This window comes from Rhinolophus hipposideros (assembly GCF_964194185.1).
Source record: "Rhinolophus hipposideros genome assembly, chromosome: 23".
In the NCBI taxonomy this organism is placed as follows: Eukaryota; Metazoa; Chordata; class Mammalia; order Chiroptera; family Rhinolophidae; genus Rhinolophus; species Rhinolophus hipposideros.
The window spans coordinates 15,638,687-15,658,546 of NC_138069.1; the positions used below are offsets into that span (position 1 = coordinate 15,638,687).

Genomic DNA, 19,860 nt, shown 5'->3' on the forward strand with positions numbered 1-19,860 from the left:
CCTTGGGCCTCTTGATCTTACCAGGACAGAACTCCAGGGTGGCCTGCGTGGGAATGCCAGGGTCACTCAGCTGACACGCCAGTGTCTGTATGACTGCCACAGGTTAACCGGCAGCAGCCTGTAGTAGATGAAGTGCTCTTTTGCTCCCTTTTGTCTTTACAGATGTGGATAAGACTGATGTATGTGTGTGTGTGTGTCTGGGGGGTGTTATTCCTTGTGTGATTGCACATAGGCCAGAGCCTGGGACCTAGGGGAATGCTTTATGCACCTGCTTTCCTCTGTGGCCCAGACCTTTGGGGCTGTGGGTCTCTCAGCCTCTCCCTTGCCCTTCTGCCTGCCAGTCCACATTCACAGTGGCTACAAAACTTTGTAGCTGCATTGTTTGCCCCTGAAACACATACCTCTACCCCCAGCAGAGAAAGGGGCCACTTCTGCTGCTGGGATCACTGCCCATGAGTCATCTCTATAGAGGGAAACATTTGAGAATCCTCATTGGAAAGCCAGAAGGATGGCACTGAGCAAAAGTGTGATCCTTGCCATCACTTTTCTGGCCAGGCACGTACCCACGCTACTCTTGAGCACTTGGTCCTCGGGTGGCAGAGCTGCCTGCTTGCCTGAGTTTCCTCCACATCCTGTGTGGGGAAGATTCAGCAAGACCTCCCTGAGCTTTTGGACATGGAAGAGGTAAGAACAGCAGCAGGACCACGTGAGGCCCCCTGTGGGGTGGGGGCAGAAAAGGATAGCAGCCCCTGTCTTATAACTTGGTGGGCCCCTCTCTTCTCTCATTTCAGTTAACGGAGCTACTCTTTAAAGTATGAGAAATGTTCAACAGATTCAGACTCTGTTGGGTGGACAACATTCAAGTATCCTGGGGAGATGCTGGGAACACAGTAAGGGATATAATAATATAGTAATACTTCCTTTTATTGTTCACGTAACGTGCACTCTGAGCTCAGTGCATTACATGAATTTTATTATTTAATCCTTACAACTTTCTGAGACCTCCTGTTATCCCCATTTGTGTAGCTTAGGAAATTGAGGCTCAGAGAAATGAAGTCACTTGCCCAAGGTCACACACAGCTAGTTAGGTTTAAACTGAAACTTGTCTGCCTCCAGGTTTCATTCCTTCCATCCCTCCTACATCCCATCCCCCAGACACTTAAGCTGGGGGAGGCAGGAGCACTGAAGGGGCGGGTGCCATGCGGGCCTTGGCCCTCGGCCAAGTTCATCCTGCCTCCACACAGATTGTCTTCCTGGTTTGGGGGATGGTGGCCTGAGGGTGGGCAGTGAGGCCTCCAGATACCAGGGAAGGGAGGCAGCAGCCAGTCTGCCCAAAGTTTCCATGTTTCTGATGGCTAAGTTCTCCAATGCCTGGGTTGACTCTGCCCCCCGTCTTGCCCCCCAGACCCTGGCACCTTGCAGGCAATCATCAGATTGAGGAGGCACCCATAAAGCCAGAGGGGGTCCCCTGAGCCCAAAGCTAAACAAACATGGAGGCAGAGAACCTGCCACTGAAGCCACTTATTTGTCCCATGTGCCCAGAAGCTTCCCTGGATACCACTGCCACTTGTGCCAGAGCTGCCCTGGCTTCTGCCTTGTGGAAAGGTGTGGTCCTAGGGAGGGAATGGGGGGGGGGGGTGCAGTACTGCTGCAAATAGGATGCCAAGCCAGAATCCAGAGCTGCACAGACTTTCAGGAAAGAGAGTCACCCTTTGTCCAGAGTAGCCAGGGGGAGGGAAGAGGGGATTATACTCAGTTCTTAGGGGATTATACTCAGTTCTTAAAGCTCCCCTAAAAAGGTGTTGTAATTATCCATTTTACAGAAGAGGAAACTTGGGTTAAGGTCCCTCAGCTGGCAGGTGGCCCATGTTAACTCCTCTGCTACACCACCTCCACGGCCCTTATCAGGTTGTGACAAGAGGGATGGGGTTTAGTGGAAGAAAAAGAGAGCCTAAAATCCAAGACTTAGAGAGATGAGAGGCAGCCTCGGGTGTGGGAAAAGCATTTGAAGGCCCGAGTCACTCCCCTCCCACCCCCACATCTACCCTAAGCTGAGGACTCTTAAAGCCACGAGGTTGATAGATGCCATTGAGCACCTTCCACATGTGGGTCCTGTGTGTGCACCAGGGCCCAGCAGTGGCACTGTCCCTGTCCGTGGGCAGGTTGCAGTGGTAGAGGGAACAGAAGCTATACAAGGCAAGTACTCGGGAGACAGCATGAATGCCGGTGACAGGGAGAGACAGCCAGCCCAGCCTGAGACCGGGAGGGGTCAGCAAGGCTTCTGGGAAGGGAGTCCTAAAGAAAGAATGGAAATTAAATTAGTGAGACAAAAGGGATGACAGGTGGTAGGGGCAGAGTGGAGTCTATGAGCAAGGCCCAGGAAAGCCTAAGCCCTTTGCGGGATGCTGAGAAATGGGGGGTGAGGCAGGCAGAGGCAAGAGGAGGGGGTGTGGGGGCCAGAAATCACAGGCCCTAAAGGGAGGCAGGGCCTGTGGGTTTCTAAGCCCGAGAAACCTGGGACAGCCAGACACCCTCCCACCATCTCCCTGAGGACATCACTGCGAACCGGACCGGGAACATTCCAGCCTAATCGAAGCTCAGATCGAGCTCCAAGGCTCCACACCCTGGCTGACCTCCACCCCAGAGCTTGCCTGCAAACAGCATCATGCTTTTGAGGGCAGCTCTTTTTCTAAGGGGGTGGCAAGGAGTGGGGACAGATGTCTTAAATACACTGCCTAATGTCACCAATTTCAGCCTGAGATTAAAAGACAGATAGAAATGGCCCCTTTTCTCTTTAAACATTGGAGAACCTCTTCCTTCTCCTCACTGTGCCTCCGGCTCCATCCTTCCCCCTTTTTATTTCCCTGGCTCAGGGAACCTGGTGTCTGGCATTGGCAAAAGTTAAAGAAACAGAAATCAGGCTGCCTCAGACTCAGGAGTCCCCATCCCACCTCACAGGCTGGCCAGGACACCTGCATTCTGGTAAGTGGGGGTAGGGTGCTGGCGGTGAAGTAGGGGAGGGTGACTCTCCCTTCTCCCTCAGAAGTCTCCCAGGACTTCTGAGCTTCCTGTATAAGGCCCAGGAACCTGATGTCATTATCAACAGGACCAGGCAGGGAGGAAACCTCCCTCAGATGACCTGGCTGACCTCCCTCTGGAGGCTGGCCAAACTCTGTGCAACTCTGTGCGTGGCCTCGCCTGCTGTACCAGCACCATAGCAGCCACAGCAGCAAAGGAGATCGTGTGTTAAGGGCTTGCTGGTGTCTGCACTGTGCTCGTGCATGTTTTATTCATTATCGTTTTAAATCCCCACAAAACTCATGGGAGTTTAATTAACCCCATTTTACAGATGGGCCAACTGAGGCTCAGAGAAGTTAAGTGACTTCCCAAAGTCACACCATTATAAGTGACTGTCAGGACTCAAACTTGGTCTGACTGACTCGGGAGCCTGCAGAGGGTGGAGGAAGCTGGGCCGACATCGCTCTTCCTCCACCATACCAGCTCACCCCCAAACCCAGGGCTTACAGGGCAGCATCTTCCACACTCTGCAGCCCATCTGACCTTTTCCTCCTTGAGCCCAGTTCTGCTCCAGCTGGGGAGGGAGCAGGATGGGCTCATGAAGGTTCTAATGCTCCTCCACCCTCACCCCACCCACTCAGTGGCTGTTTAATTCCATTGTCTCAAAAATGAGGACTGCTTGGGTATTTCATTGGGTGAGGAGTGGGTGGCAGGGCTATTGTACCCTGGCACATGGAAAGGGACTTGAGCTCAGCTTGGTGCACTGACTGGGCCCAACCTGGCCAACATCAGCGTCACACACACACACGGACACTCTTATTAGTAGAGATGACTGCAAAGAGGGAAGAGAGGAGAAGGGAGGGGGCTAAGCCCATCAGGCCAAAGTGGGTGATGGAGCAGGCAACACAAACTCCTGCACAGGTGAGCAGAGACTTGTGGCTCAGGCTGGCAAGAAGTCTTGCCAGTGCTCTACAGCTGGCCTTAGTACTCACCTGCCCCAGGGGTTCTCTCCCCGCCTCCCCACTGCTGCCTGCTCTGATCCCACCTTGCTCAGGGCATTTAGGACCACCTCTCAGGAGCAGAGGCTCTGGACTCAAAGGAATCCGAATTTGAATCCTGAGACCCAAAACAAAGTTACTTAACCTATCTGGGTCTCGTTCCTTATCTCTGAACTGGCAGAGCCTGGTGATAAAAGAGCTAATTAAAAAATGTATTATAATAATAATGCTAGTGTTTATTAAGTGCCCACATCACACCAAATCCTCAAAACCATCCTATGAGGTTGTTGCTATTGTTATTGCCCCTATTTTATAGGCAAGGAGACTGAGGCGTAGGTTAAGTAACATGCCACAGCTGGCAAGTCACAAAGGGACGGGCTCTCCCCACCCCCACCCCCACCCCTGTAACCCGTAACCCCTCACCCTCCTGCATCCCTCACCCGACTCCAGAGTCACGCTCTCAGCTACTCCAGTGTGCTGGTGGCGGGTATATATGGGCCCTCAGAACCACTGGCTCACTCCCAGCCGCTTTGCAGAGGGGCTGCAAGATTCCTTGGTAGCAATTGAAATGCTGGTCTGGGGCTGGCGTGCTGCCCAGGTTCCCCCTCCTAGGCCTTTTCGAACCAGTGGCAGGCTTCTGGCCACTTCCCTGAAAGGCTCTTCCTCCTTCCCCAGGGCTGGGGCTGGGGATCTGACATGGTGTAGGCATGTCCCCAGGTGACACAAGTGGGGCAGCTGTGTGCTTGGTCTGTATTTGTTTAGCATCTTCTCCCATCTGAGCATATGCTTGGCCCAGGAAGGGGCTGAGGTTCCACGGGGTTATCGGAGAGGTCTCCAGGAGGGGCTGTTTTCTGGGAGGGCTTTTCTTGGCTAGCTCCTCATCCCTATCCTTCAGCTCCCAGCCCACAAGTCACTTCCTGAGGGAATGACCCTTGGCCTGTCTCCTGATCACAGTGTGTATGTTCTTTCTGTGTTGCTTTAATTGCCATCTGCCCTCCCCTCCAGGACTGGGTGCATCTTAACGGCAAAGACAAGATGATTTGGCTCACCACTGTCCCCAGGGGCTGGCACCCACCTGACATGTGCATGTTAAACAAGGGCTTGCTTGGGCCATGTTGTCCGGGAGAGGCTGAGAAACAGCAGGAGAATGTTCCCCAGTGGTGGTTGCAGCAGAGGCAGGTCTGACCCTGACCAGAGAGTAAAACTTGCTACCCCACCAGCCTACACTTCCTGAACCAGTTCACAGAAGAAACCAAACCCGGGGAACTGCCAAGGGACAGGTCCCAGTGGAATTGCCCTCTCAGCCCCAAACCCCTGTGCCCTCAGCCGGCATCTGCCTTGAGCACTCGGGCTTCAGCCTCTATGAAAGTTCCTTCCCCAACAACAGCAACAGTAATAATAATATTGGCCAATATTCACCCAGTGCTTATTGTGTCCGGGGTCCTGTGCCAAGTACCTTCCATATATTATTTCTCAGTACCCTCAAAATGTCCTCAGGAAATAGGTGTCATTTTAATCCCCATTTTACAGATGAGGAAACTGAAACAAAGATTAAATGATGTGTGCAAAATTTCCCAGTAGGTTTGGGGTAGAGGTAATAACCAGAAGTCTTCATCGAAAAGCTCTTCTGCCTCCGGGGCAAGTCTGGGCAGGTGCCGCCTGCTCAGTGGGCCCAGGCACCACTTGTATTCACACATGCCGAATTGTCCGGAACCTGAAGCCCTGCTTCTACTCCCGTTCGTTACTCAATTGAGCACTGGGTTCATTTATTATGTTGACAAATAATTATTGATCACCCACTACGTGCCAGATCCCATTACTAGGCACTAGGAATGCATTGGTAAACAAAAGCAGACCCAGTCCCTGCTCTCACGGAGCGTATATTCTAGTGCAAAAGAATCAAATATGTGATGTGTCCAGTTACAAATTGTGATACATGCCAAGAAGGAAAACTACCGCGGGTGCTGAGGGAGAACAAGGAGGACATGATTCAGACTGGGGCTGGGGGGTGGGAAGCCCTTTGAGAGATGACATTTACACACTCACGTAACCAATCGGTCAGCAACTGATTAATGCAGACCAGAGAGGCGGCAAGATTCCACCTGCTGCGATTTACGGAGTTAAAGAGGTTCCCCTTGGGTTTTCCTCTCCGACGAAGAAAAGTGCTGTAACCCACAGCCATTTTGCCGTGCGCTGAGGGAAGAGCCCCTGAGATAAGAGATCCCAGTGAGCTCAGAGAAAGGCGTCAGGGCAAGTATAATGTAACGTGGTTTTTGGATACAACAGGAAGGGCAGTGCTCCCCACGCCCTCGTCAGTGATTGAGCGGCCGGCCCCGTGCCTCCCGCGGCGCCGTCAGAAATGTGATGCTCTGTCGCCACCTGGTGGCCGTAACACCACGCGTGGAGCGGCCCAGCCTCCCCCGTCTGGGGACCAGATCCGGAATGCGGCTCCTTTCGGACGGAGGCCGAAAAGGAGGCCGTAGGTTTGGGTGAATTCCTGGCAGGGGGCGGGTGTGGGGAGCAGGATCGAGGGTGGATGGGGAACTGCTGCTTGAAAGTCAACTGACTGGAAACCAACAATGGCCCCATTGTGTCCGGGGCCTTGACCTTGATTTCCTGCCACTCTCATCTCCCGGCGTGGCTCCGCTACAGTGGGCGGGCCCCGGGGCTGGACACCGAGCAATCGGCTCCCCGAGAACCGAGTCGTGCGACTGGCTCGGTCCCCCGAGGAAACCCAGGGAAGGTGCATCGGACCAGGGGCTGGTGCCTTTCAGAAGTCATTTCCTCCTTTCTTCGAAAAGCAATGCAGCGTGGTGGTTAAGGACTGAGATCTGGAGTCTGAAACCTGGCTCCGAATCATTTATGGGACCCTTGGACAGTCTTCAGCGCCACAAACTTTTTTTTTTTTTCCAGCACACAATACGGATACACCTTACCATTGTAAAAAATTATTGCACAATGCAGTAAAAAGCTGAAGCTCCCCACCTGTCACACACACCAAACCTCAGGTAACTACTATTGTTAGCTTCATGTATTTATATATGACTCTGTACATATGAAAATATGTGATTTAATGTATGTTCTCCGCGTGGCTCAGTTTCCTAATCTAACATGGGAGCGAAAATAATAGTACTTAAGTCTGAAAAGTTACTGAAAAGATTACCTAAGATGACTCATGTGGAGCGCTTAGCTGAGCACCTGCCACAGTGTCTGTGACTTTTGTTGTCATCATCGCCATCTTTTTGTCTTTGGCATTGACCCCAGACCTAATTCTGAGGTCTGGATAGAAGCCCTTTCTTCCTCCCCAGCTTACTCTCCCACCCCCTTCTTCCTCCTAACAGACTGTGATAAAAATCTGTATTCCCTAATGCTATGTTTTCTCAAAGCTAGAAAGAGCATCTGGTGTTTTCTGCATGTTCTCCCCTTCCTTCTTTCCTTCACCCCCATCCTTCTCCTTCCCTTTTATATTTGACCTAAATGGGACCACTCACCCTACCACAGAAAGAACATCCATTCTGACGCAGAGAAGGAGACTTCATGGCCCGCGTGGTGCTGCTGGACCCACAGTGCCTCTACATAAAGACTGTCCCCAGGTAGGGGGAGGGTTAGTGGCTGAAAGGGGGGCAGGGTGGGGGGCTCTGTGAAAGACCATGTGGTAGAGCAGTTAAGTGCAGAGTCAGCAATCAGAGTACGCCAAGATATGGCCAAGGGCAGGTCACTTCACCTCTCTGAGCCTCAGCTATCTCACCTGTACAATGGGGCTCCTAATCAGAACCACCATATTCAAGTGCTGTTAGGATAACAGCGTACCTGTAAAGAAAGGGACCTGGCACCGACAAAGCCAAATAGTAGTTATTATTATGTTGGAAAATAAAATATCATGTCTATTTAGCATTTTATGTTTGCAAAGGAAATTTCCTTTTTAAAACTTCCTTCTTTTTAAAATGAGTCTTTGCAGCATGGAGATGGGAATTCGGTTTTGATTTCCGAGTCTCAGGAGAAAGGTAAATGCCTTTACCTGGGTCTCTGTTGGAGCAGTGAGACACTACTTCCTGGATCTGTTGCTGGTCCCTAAGAGGCCCACAGAGCTCCCTCCAGCATAGAGCACCAGGATAAAGGACACCGAGGAACCCCACTGTTCCAGAGGATTCAGCCGGACAAACATCAAACCCATGTGAGTAAGACAAGGCCAAATCCCCCATTCCACAAACAGCCATGGACAGCTGCTGTGTGCGCAGCCTGCAGTACATGGCTCCGGAACACAGGGATTTTATTGGGGAAAGAGTCTTACTACACATACTAGCTAATATCTATTCAGTACTTATTAGACGCCAAGTCTGTTAAAGCACAATGAACAAGTCTAAGATAAGATCCTTGTCCTCATGTAGCTTGTTTTATAATAGTTCTTCTGCACATGATACTTTCCTCTGCTTTTTTTTTTTAGGTATAATTTACACACATTAAAATTCACATTTTTTAGTTTACAGTTCTGAGTGTTGACAAACAGTCGTGTAACCACCATCACAATCAAAATATAGAATATGTTCATCACCCCCACAATGTTCCCCTTGCTATTAGTGATCAATGTCCCCACACCCCAGGCACTGGCAACTGCTGATCTGATTTCTGGCCTTATAGTTTTGCCTTTTCTAAAATGGAATCTGACAGTATGTGGCCTTTGGAGTCAGGCTTCTTTCACTTACCATACTGTTTTTGAGATTAATCCATATTGTTATAAATACTAGAGGGTTATTCCTTTTTTATTTCACATTTTAATTATGAAAATTTTCAAATATAAAGTTAAAAGAATAAGGCAGTGAGCACCTGTAAACTTAACACCTAGATTCAATAATTGTTCCCATTTTGCCATCTTTTTAAATAACAGATATACATAAGCATATATTTGCTGAATCATTTGTAAGTAAGTACCTTGTAGATGCTGACATTTCACCTCTAAAGCTTCAATATATATCTCAATATATACCTCAAAATTAGGACATATGATAAGCATATGTTATCACACCTAAGAAAGATGACAATCATTCCCAAATGCCATAATTCTGAGTGTGATAGGAAGCCACTGGAGGGTTTTAAGAAGAGTTACGACTTGGTCTTCTTTATGATTTAAAAGTCGTGTGGAGTACCATCACAAAAGCATTAGAATGGCTACAATTTAAAAAAAATTAAAGTGATAATACGCAGTGCTGGCAGGCATGCAGAGCAACTGTAACTTTCTTACGCTGCTGGTCAGATGCAAAAATGGTACAGCCAGTTTGCGAAAGAGTTTGGTGGTTTTACGTCAAGGTAAAGTGAATGCAACCCAGCAACCCCATTCAAGTGAAATGAAGCTCATGTTCATACACAAACCTGTACATAAATGTTTACAGTAACTTTTTTTATAATCGCCCCAAACTGGAAGCAGTTCAGACATCCTTTAACTGGTGTATAACTAAACTGTAGTACATCTGTTTTAAGAATACTACTCAGCAGTAAAAAGGAATGAACCATTGATAACATACGCAACAACCTGTTAGGACCTCAAGGGCTTTATGCTTAGTGAAAAAATTCAATCTCAAAAGGTTGTATACTGTATGATTTCATTTATATAACATTCACAAAATGACAAAACTATAGAGATGAAGAACAGATTAGTGGTTGCCAGGGGACAGGGAGGTATGAAGTGAGAGAGGGTACGAGTACAAAGAGGTAGCACCAGAGAGTTGTTCCATGGCGATGGGACAGTTTTCTAGCCTGACTGTGGTGGTAGTTACATGAACCCATGCGTGGGATTGAAGTGCATACAACTCTGCACACACCCTCACACACAGATGAATGCAGGTTAAAAAATGCTGAAAACTCAGGAAGGTCTGTAGTCTAGTCAACAGTAACGTACCAGCTTCGGTGTCCTGGTTTTGATATTTTACTTCAGCTCCACGTAAGCTCTCTATAAAGCTCTGTACATAAGCTCTATACAGAGGGTGCCCAAAAACTGTATACACATTTTAAGAAAGCAAAAAAAACTGTATTAAAACTGTAATACTCAATATATACCAATAACAAAAAATGAATACAAGTCACGTGTATACATTTTTTTGGCATCCCCAGTATAGGATGTCATCATTGTGGGAAGCTGGTTAAAGGGTACACGAGACTCTCTTATTTGGGCACTGGACAACCAGCAGTACAGGAGAGTTACAATTGCTCTGCATCTCCGCCAGCACTGGGTATTATCGCTTTTTCTTTTTTAACTTAGCCATTCTAATGCATGTGTAATGGTACCCCATATGACTTTTAAACCATAAATAAGACCAAGTTATAACTCTTCTTAAAACCCTCCAGTGGCTTCCTATCACACTCAGAAAGACATTCAAACTCTCTGCTGAGGCCGCCAGACCTCTCTCCTGACCTCTTGTGATTCTGCCCCTCACTCCGCTCCAGCCATAGCGACCTCCTTGTTTCTCTAACACTCTGAGCTTGGTCTTCCCTCAAGGCTTTTCACTTGCAGTTCTTTCTGCCTGGAATATTCTTGCCCTAGATATCTACGTGGCTCAGTTTCTCATTCCATTCGCTCTCTGTCTAATGTCAATGTCTCAGAGGACTTCCTGGTGGTCAAAATGAGCCCCATCCCTCCACCCATCTTCACAATTGTCTTACCCTGTTTTAGTTTACTCCATAGCACTATCTCTGCTTGATAAAATACATGTCCATTACTGAATTGTTGACTGTCTGTCTCCCCCATAAGGACAGGGATTGGCTTTTTTATGACTATCTCCAGTGCTTAACACGGTGCTTGGCACACAGGAGACAATAAATCTGTGTGAATGACTGTTTATCGGAAGCCTCTTGGGAGCCTCCTCTCAGCCTTCCAGCCCACCTGGCACTCAGCCATCACCGTGACAACCAGCTTGGAGCAGGTGGAAGCCCATTGGCTTAGCTGTCCCCCACAGCTCTTGCCTCTGCTGGGCTTCTGTCTGGCCTGAAAGTCTGGGGAAGTTAACCCTACTGGGGCAACCCCTAACGAATGGGGCTGGAGTTGGTAGATATATGCCCCTTTTCTGATACCGGTGGACGGTTCTGAGGTGCACTGTGCACTCTGCTCAGCAGGTTCGCAGGGGATTGAGCCCCAGTTGCCTGCAGTGCTGACCAGCTCCATAGCTGTCCTGGCTCTCCTGCCTTCCTATTTCACTCCCCACCCCCCTTCTCCCGATTCCTGGGATCACGTTTAGAATTAACTTGCAAGCAAGCCCTTTCTCTGCTTTCTCTACCTGCAAGGAGGTAGCAGTGATAGAAAAAGAGCTCAGATTAAGTTAGAACAAATATGTGGAGCTTATAGTCTAGTGGGAGAGACAAATAATAATGAAATAAAAGGAAACAAAGTTTAAATAACTATAAGTGAAGGGGTAGACTTTTCAACAAATGGTGCTAGAATAACTGAATTTCCAATAACGTGGAAAAAAATGAATTCCAGTCCCTACTTCACAACATACTTGACATGGATCAAAGAACTACTCATAAATTTTTTAAAAAGAAAACTGTAAAACTTCTAAAAGAAGAAAATCTATATGAACTTGGGATAGGCAGAGATTTCTTAGATCACAGAAAGAACTAATCATAAAAGGAGGAAAAAGGCAGTATTAAGATGAAAAGGTCAAATTAGAAGAAAGTTTTGCAATACATATTTTTGAAAAATAATTTGTATCTACAACATATAAATAAATATTATAACTCAACAATAAGACAAACAACCAAATTAAAATAAGGGTGAAGGATTTTAACAAATACTTTAAAAAGAAGATATACAGATATCTTGAAGCATATGAAACATTGTTCAACGTCATTAGGCATTAGGGAAATGTAAATTAAAACCACAAGATAATACCATCCACCCATTAGAATGGCTAACACTTAATAGACTGGTAATAAGTGTTGGCAAGGATGTTAAACAACTGGAGCTTTCATACATTGTTGGCAGGAGTGTGAAATGAAAAATCACTTTGGAAAAAAGTTTGACAGTAGCTTATAAAGTTAAACATACCATATACCCATTATAGGTATTTATCTGAAAGAAATGAAAATGTATGTCCATATATAAAGACTTGTAACTGAGTTGCCAAAGCAGTTTATTCATAATAGCCCCAAACTGGAAATGGCCCACGTGCCCATCAGCAGGCGAATAGATAAACTGTGGTATCTTCATACAATAGCTCACTACTCAGTAATACAAAGAAACAAATACTAATAAATACTACAACATGAACGAACCTCCAAAATATTATGCTGAGTGAAAGAAGCCAGACAGAAAAGTACATACTGTATGATTATATTTAAATGAAGTTCTAGAACAAGCAAAATGAAGCTATGGGAACAGAAAGTAGAGCAGTAAGTGACTGAGGCTGGCTATGGGGTGGGGGGTTGTTGGCTGGGAAGAGGAATCAGGAAAATTATACAGGTTATGAAAATATTCTGTGTCTTGAAGTAGAGTGGTGGGTATTTATCAAAACTCATTATACACCATAAACAGATGTATTTTATTGTATACAGTTATGTCTCAATAAACCTGATTTTCAAAGTGAATTAACTATACAGCCTGTGATAAGTTCTACAAAGAGAAGAAAATATGGTATTATAAGAGAGAATAATGGGGAAGGAAGACTACTTCTGATTGGTTGGCTAAGGAAGAAATCTTGAAGAATGACATTTGAACAGAGATATGAATGTCAAGAGGAAGCCAGCTATGGAAAGATCTAGGTGTGTGTGTGTGAGAGGGTGGGAGGCATTCCAGGAAAAGGTTGCTGCAGGAACAAAGACTCAGAATCAGGAAGCAGTTTGATAATCTTGGGAACAGTCTGAAAGCCAGTGGGTGGGGTAAAGATTGGTAGGAGACTGGGTGGAGAGGTGGGCAGGAGCCAGGACCATTTCAGCCCTGATAATGGTTTGGAATTTGAAATGAATAAAATGCAAATCCCTCCTGGTCTAGTGGGGCAGAAAAACATAAGCAAATAAAGACAATGCAAGGTCATGGGCTATCATCCATGGACGTGTACATGGATAGAGAAGGGAGCAGTCAACACTACCTGGGAACATCTGGGAAGGCTTCCCAGCGGAGGTGACATTTCAGCCGAAATTTGAAGCAAGAGTAGCAGAGAAGAAACGGTATTTCAGTGAAGGGCACTGTGTCTGTAGAGGCCCAGAGGCATGCAGCCCCATGAAATATTCCAAGACCTTAGTATAATATAAGTCTAGTTGGAGTTCTCCCTATAGGAGGGGAGGTGGCAGGAGATCTGAGGCTGGAGTGAGAGGCTTTTGAATGCCTCGTGGGACTTGATCCTGCAGGGGACTTATGATGATCCAGCTAAGCAGGACACACGAGAGAAACAGGGTGAGGAAAAGAGCTACAGAGTTTGAGGCACCTGAGGGCCATAAATGCTAACTTTTTCTTTTTTTATATTAAGGTGTAATCGACGTATAACATTATATTACTTTCAGGTGTATAACATAATGATTCGCTATCTGTATATATTGTGAAATGATCACCACAATAGAAAGTCTAGTTAACATCCATCACCACACATAGTTAAAAATTTTTTTTCTTGTGATGAGAACTTTTAAGACCTACTCTCTTATCAACTTTCAAATATGCAATACAGAATATTAACTATAGTCGCCATGCTGTACGTTACATCCCCATAACTTATCTGTAACTGGAGTCTTGTACCTTTTGACCTGCTTCGTCCATTTCGCCCCCCCACACCCCCACTTCTGGCAACTACTAGTCTGTCCTCTGTATCTATGAGTTTGGGTTTGTTTGGTTTTAATTCCTCATATAAGTGAGATTATATGGTAATTGTTTTTCTCTGTCTGACTTATTTCACTTAGCATAATACCTTTCTTTTCTGTCCATTTGTGTTGCTTGCAAATGACAAGATTTCATTTTTTTATAGCTCAGTAATATTACATTGTGTGTACATACACACTACATCTTCTTTATCCATCCATCTATCGGTGCATACTTAAATATATGTATTGTAAGTAAAGCAACCATGAACATGGGGAGATATAGATATATCTATCTGTCTATATATATATATATGTGTGTGTGTGTGTGTGTGTGTGTGTGTGTGTGTATCTTTTGAAATTAGTGTTTTTGTTTTCTTCGGATAAATACCCAGAAGTAGAGTTGCTGGATCATATGGTAGTTCTATTTTTAATATTTTGACGAACCTCCATACTATTTTTTATAGTGGCTGCACCAATGTACATTCCCACCAACAGCGCACAAAGGTTTGCTTTCTCCACATCCTCGCCAACGTTTGTTATTTTTGTCTTTTTGCTGATGGCCATTCTAACAGGTGTGAGGTAACATCTCGTGGTTTTGTTTTGCATTTCCCTGATGATTAGTGATGTTGTGCACCTTTTCTTGTACCTCTTGGCCATTTGTATCTTCCTTGGAAAAATGTCTATTCAGATCTTCTGCCCATTTTTTAATAGGATTGCTTGTTTTTTTACAATTGAATTATGTGAGTTCTTTGTATATTTTGGATATTAGCCCCTTATTAGACATACGACTTGAAAATAATTTCTCCCATTTAGTAGGTTGCCTTTTCGCTTTGTTGATGGTTTCCTTCACCATGCAGAAGCTTTTTAGTTTGAGGTGGTCCCATTGTTTATGTTTGCGTTTGTTGCCTTGGTCCAGTTAAGAAGGACACATGAGGAAAAACAGGTGGAGGCAGATCTGCAGAGTTTGAGGCACCCGAGTTATGGCCATAAATGCTAACTTTTGCATGCATCTGCTCTCTCAGAGGGCTTGTTACACCTGAGGATTCCTTGGCCCTGGCTCCACTGATTCAGAAGCAATGCACCTAGGATGGAGCCCAGGAATCTGCATATGTACAAAGTGGCCCTCCCACTCTGATGCAGGTGGACTCCATACCCACCCAGATGTCAGGGGCCTGGAGCAGGAGGCAGGACAGTCACACTCTCATCTGGCCTGTGGCCTAAGCAGTCCAGAAATTCAGGCAAAGTTGGCATCTAAAATAAGGCTCTGAATGTGGTGGGAGCAAAGGTAGCTTGTTTCCACTGGTGCAGCTAAAGATTTGCAAGGGATAGGCATCATGTGTAACTCCTGTCCAAGGAGCCACAGAAATAAGTGGTGGGGCCAAGAGTGAACACATATCTGCTTTTAATTTGCACCGTGTCCTAGGGTGTGGATTGGGGGGCAGGGTGGGGATTCACAGAGGCTGCAGTGAACGGGAGAATGAGCTCTGTGCAGAGAGCAGCTTCTACTCCACACACATCATCTCACCAATGAACCTTTGCCATAGCTCCATGTGGTCACACGTGTTGTTATCTCCATTTCACAGATGAGGAAACTGAGGCCACAAAAGGGTTAACAAATTACTCTGGGTCCTGTGATGAGGAAGTAGGGGAACCAGAGCTGGAACCCAGGTCTCTGGACACCCCTAATCATAGCATTGCCCTGCCTCCCCTGAGTGGGAGAAGTCACCTCATCTCTAATCCTAAATGATCTTCCAAGCAAGGGGAGGGGAGAGGGGTAGAGTACAAGTGTTCTTTGTCCCATCCCTTTTCAGAAGGCATTTAAATCCTTACTCTGTATGTGTGCTTTCCAAAGAGAAGGCTTCCAGAGCCCGGAGGAGCCGGCACTTAGAGCTCCAGGGTGCAAAGCGAGTTGTAGGGTCCCAGGCAGAGGCACTGGCTTGATCTTCTAAGAATCTCGCAGCAGTGCCGCATGCCTCAGCCTTACCAAGCAACACAAGGAGGTGGTGGAGGCGGGGTGGCAGCAGCAGCAGCAGTGGACCTGTCCCCAGTACACTACAGAACTGTTTTGCTATGAAGCACACATGGCATATGGCTGCAAAGTTGCTATCTGGAGAGCAGATAGAAATGGGATTTTTCATGTGCCAGATTTTACTTCCCTTCCTGAAACAATTCTTGTAGTAAACAGAGGTTGGTTTTCTGATCTTGTTGAGATCTGACGGATGGGAAATTCCTTTCCGCTTTTTAAGTAAAACTATTGTCTTACAGTTTCAGTCTACTGATGGTACAAATATTTTTGTTTTAAAACAGGGAAGCTCTTCTGTGCTCCCTCCCTCCCTCCAAAAGCCAGGACAGGAAGAGGCACTGCCACCACCTGGAGACCAACTCCATTCCAGTGACAGACCACCCCCGGTGATGAGACCTCCATATGTCCTGTGGCTGCCATCCCTTGGCAAATAGAGTGGGAAGAGGAAAGGCTTGCTGAGCATGGGAGGCCATGGGCAGAGGAGGTAAGGAAGGGCCAGGAAGCGAGTAGAATGTGACTTTCAGCAGGAGAATTATTTTGAGCCACTTCTTGTATGCTGACAGCATAATGATCATTATTAGGACCTCAGATGTAACACAGAGCCCGCCCTGAAGTTAAATTTTCCCGTTCAGATAAGTTTGGCTTGTCAACCAAGCATAGGGATGGTTTTCTGCCAACTTCCTCCACAGTAGGGGTTTGGAATGCTCCGGATGCTGCCTCCCTGTCACCTTTCATTAATGACTTTGCTTTTTTGGTAAACAAGGGCATCGTTTTTCTACCTTAGCCTTATAAAATCAACCTGAGAAATGAATATTTTGTGTAAGGACGACAGCTGTATTTGCAGTTTTCTACCCATATTTAGTTTCAGGGTTGCAGTTTTCTACCCATATTTAGTTTCAGGGTTGCTATCTGGAATCCTACCTCTGCAGGGACCCTTCTGGTACAATGTGACCTCACAGAGGGGCAGACCTATGATCTGAATTATGCCCAGACAGATTACTTTTCGCTTTCACCGTGTTTTAAAAATTAGTTTTCACATCAAAATCCTGTTTGCTGACTTCTTTTGAGAAATCAGAAAACCTGGCTACACTGGACCACATTCCCCTGTGACAAGTAGCTGGATCTGAATAACTGTGGCTCCCTTTGCACAGAGTTTGTTCCCCAGTTTGCCACTGTCCCCACCCCTCCCCATGATTCCCCATCCACACCCTAAGAGAGGGTCCAAGTTAAAAGGCAGATATGGAGGTATGAGTTTCAGTCTTGACCCCACCACTTACTTTCTATGGCTCTTTGAGCAGATGTGGGGCACCTCTCTGAAACCTGTTTTTAATCCCCAGGAAGATGGGAATAATGAGATAATGTAGGCAGAGCACTGGTAGAAAGTCTAGTCTAAAGGAAGCACTCACCGATAATTTGCCCTGTATGCTTTTTGGTGTATTGACTATTGCCTGTCAGTGACACAGTGGAGACTCAAAGATAGTATACAGACGGGCACACCTCTGGAATGTAAGCTTCATATAAGCAAGTATTTTTAAAATCTGTCTTGCGTATTCCTACATCTCCAGAGCCTGGTATAGTTCCTGATACTCAGTAAGTATTTAGTAATTATGTTGTATGAATATGTGGCTTTAATGTTTTCCTGAATACTGATCTTCATATGTTATGTGCTAAATTATTGTTGGTCCATTTTATAAATGCAGATGGACTTACAGGCTGATTATTTCTAATTTACATGTTGATTTTTTCTCATTCTTTCAAAATATCAAAAAGCAGAGAGTTTCTTCAGGGTTGATGGAAACTTCATTGACGTACTCAGTTGAGTCACAGCCTGTGACAAAAACATATTCTCCTCCAGGGCTGGGTTTCTCAGATCATTATCCAAATGCCAGGCAACTTCAGGAATGAGTGCTTCAAAAAGTCACAATTAAAACATACACATCTGTGTGATGACTCTTAGAATCCAAGGTGCTGTACGTACATATTTAAGGCATTTTGTGTTCTCTAAAGCACTTTCCTCAGAAGTATGTAAGACTGCCAAGAGAGGAGGGTGCACTCAGGTGAAAGCAGTGACAGGTTCTATGCCACGATATCGACAAGGCTCACCATGAATGCCAGGGTTTGCTCCCTATTGGATGCAATTGCCCTGGAAATATAGGAGAAAGTGAGTTGATTCCTAAGTGGATTCAAACTTAAGCCTATTGGAATATTATATTTCATGTGCCTATGGGAACCTTCCATAGGCTGTGGTTTTGGTATCAGTGGCCTGTAGGGGTCAGCTGTGCTTTATTTGCTCGGCATCCACTCCTCCTAGTTCTAGTAACTTTCCTGGGAAAGCCACTCCTTCTACACTTTCAAATGTGGGATGTGGGAGAGGCCGATCACACCCCCAGTTCCAGAGAGGAGAATGGAATTAGCCAAGGTGTCACAACCCCTAGCTGCAGCCACACATCCCGAGAAAAGCAAGTTATCCAAAGCTGTGGCAAACACTGCCATGCCAATCTGGAGCTTTTCTTGGGACTGTGGGGAGAGAAAACTTTTATCTGCTAGGACTTTTCGCTGAGAATGTAATTCTGACACTCTCAGAGGGACTGCCCGAGAACGGACAGAAAAGAGAGCTGAGAAATAGAGCAAGATTCCTGGTGACGGTGTTTGAGTGCCTGGATCCAGCTATGCCTGAAGCTCAGATTCACCTGTGGATGTTTGGTTTCATAAGCCAATAAATTCTCTCTTCCTCTTTCTTAAGCCAATTTGAATAGCATTTTAGTCATTTGCAATGGAGACATTCCTGACTAGCAAATTGGAATTTGAAAATGTAGATCAGAAAAAGAGGCACAGGCCGGCCCGGTGGCTCAGGCGGTTAGAGCTCCATGCTCCTAACCCCGAAGGCTGCCGGTTCGATTCCCACATGGGCCAGTGGGCTCTCAACCACAAGGTTGCCGGTTCAACTCCTCGAGTCCCTCAAGGGATGGTGAGCTCCGCCCCCTGCAACTAAGATTGAACATGGCACTTTGAGCTGAGCTGCCGCTGAGCTCCTGGATGGCTCGGTTGGTTGGAATTGCTCTAGTGAAAACTAAATCTTGAACCATGGCCAGAAGTAAATGATGACTTTGCCTCTTTCTCCTTCACATGAATTTCAAATTCCATTAGAACCAGGTAGAGCAGTGAGCTAGGAAACAATAGAAGCGTAGATTGTTTTCCTCTCCTTTCTTTAATACCTTGACACGAAAAAAGAATCTGGTCATTCCTTTCTGGGTTTTGTGCATGTGCTGGCATCATTCACTGCCTTTCTTTTCACATGTGTTTATTTGTTTGCTTCCCTGGAGGGAAGATAACACAATAAGCCAGAGGCCAGGTCTTAGTGGAGTTCTCTACTACTTTAAAGCTCTCTGTACTTGACTCGGGGATTCTACTGGTTTTTGTCATTGAGCCTGTGAACTCCTAGGAGATGTTCAACTGGTGCAGCATCTAGAGATGCTCATTGAATAGGATTACTGAGCACCTCCTCATGCCAGGCTCCAACTTCCACACATGTATGAGTGAGTGGGGGCAGGCATTCTCCTTTTCAGGAGGGGTTGTTTCTAGTCCATCATCAACCCTTCTTCACCCTTTGGATTTGTATCTTTGCTGTGGCCCTACTTTTCTGTCTGATCAGCCAGAATTCTGCTGTTAAAGGATTCCTCACAAAATACTGCATCCCATTCCCATTTCCCACTTGGAGTAGCTTCAGTAGTCCCCTATAGTTTTCATATTGAATCTATCCTCTTCTTCTCGGCCCTTAATAAAACTAATACTGCTAACCATTTGGAGCACTTACTATGTGCCAGGCACCATGCTTAGCTTTCATATGCATGATTTCAGTTAATCCTCCCAATGACACTATAAAGTAGATATCAATGTTATTCCTATTTTTTTCCAGATGAGGAAACTAATGCAGAGAGATGTTAAGTAACTCACTCAAGGTCACATGGCCAATAAGTGATGGGCTCTGAATGCAACCCTGTCACTCTGTCTCCAGACCCCATGTTCCTACCAGAAGAGTCTACT

General features: G+C 46.1%; 1 protein-coding gene across 3 annotated transcripts in view; it reads left to right on the top strand.

The window, feature by feature from the left end:
• Window positions 1-6,547: 6,547 nt before the first annotated feature.
• Window positions 6,548-19,860, top strand: part of CYSTM1 (cysteine rich transmembrane module containing 1) — a 68,822-nt gene continuing 55,509 nt past the window's right edge. Inside the window, exons 1-4 of one of the 3 annotated variants that reach the window (XM_081035790.1) lie at window positions 6,548-7,024; window positions 7,518-7,609; window positions 7,975-8,190; window positions 16,101-16,300. In XM_081035790.1, coding sequence (XP_080891916.1) covers window positions 16,288-16,300 — 13 coding nt within the window. In that variant the 5' untranslated portion in view covers window positions 6,548-7,024; window positions 7,518-7,609; window positions 7,975-8,190; window positions 16,101-16,287. Of the gene's footprint in view, window positions 7,025-7,517; window positions 7,610-7,965; window positions 8,191-16,100; window positions 16,301-19,860 lie in introns of all 3 variants that reach the window. The other 2 variants (XM_081035789.1, XM_081035788.1) reach the window with 2 other exon arrangements.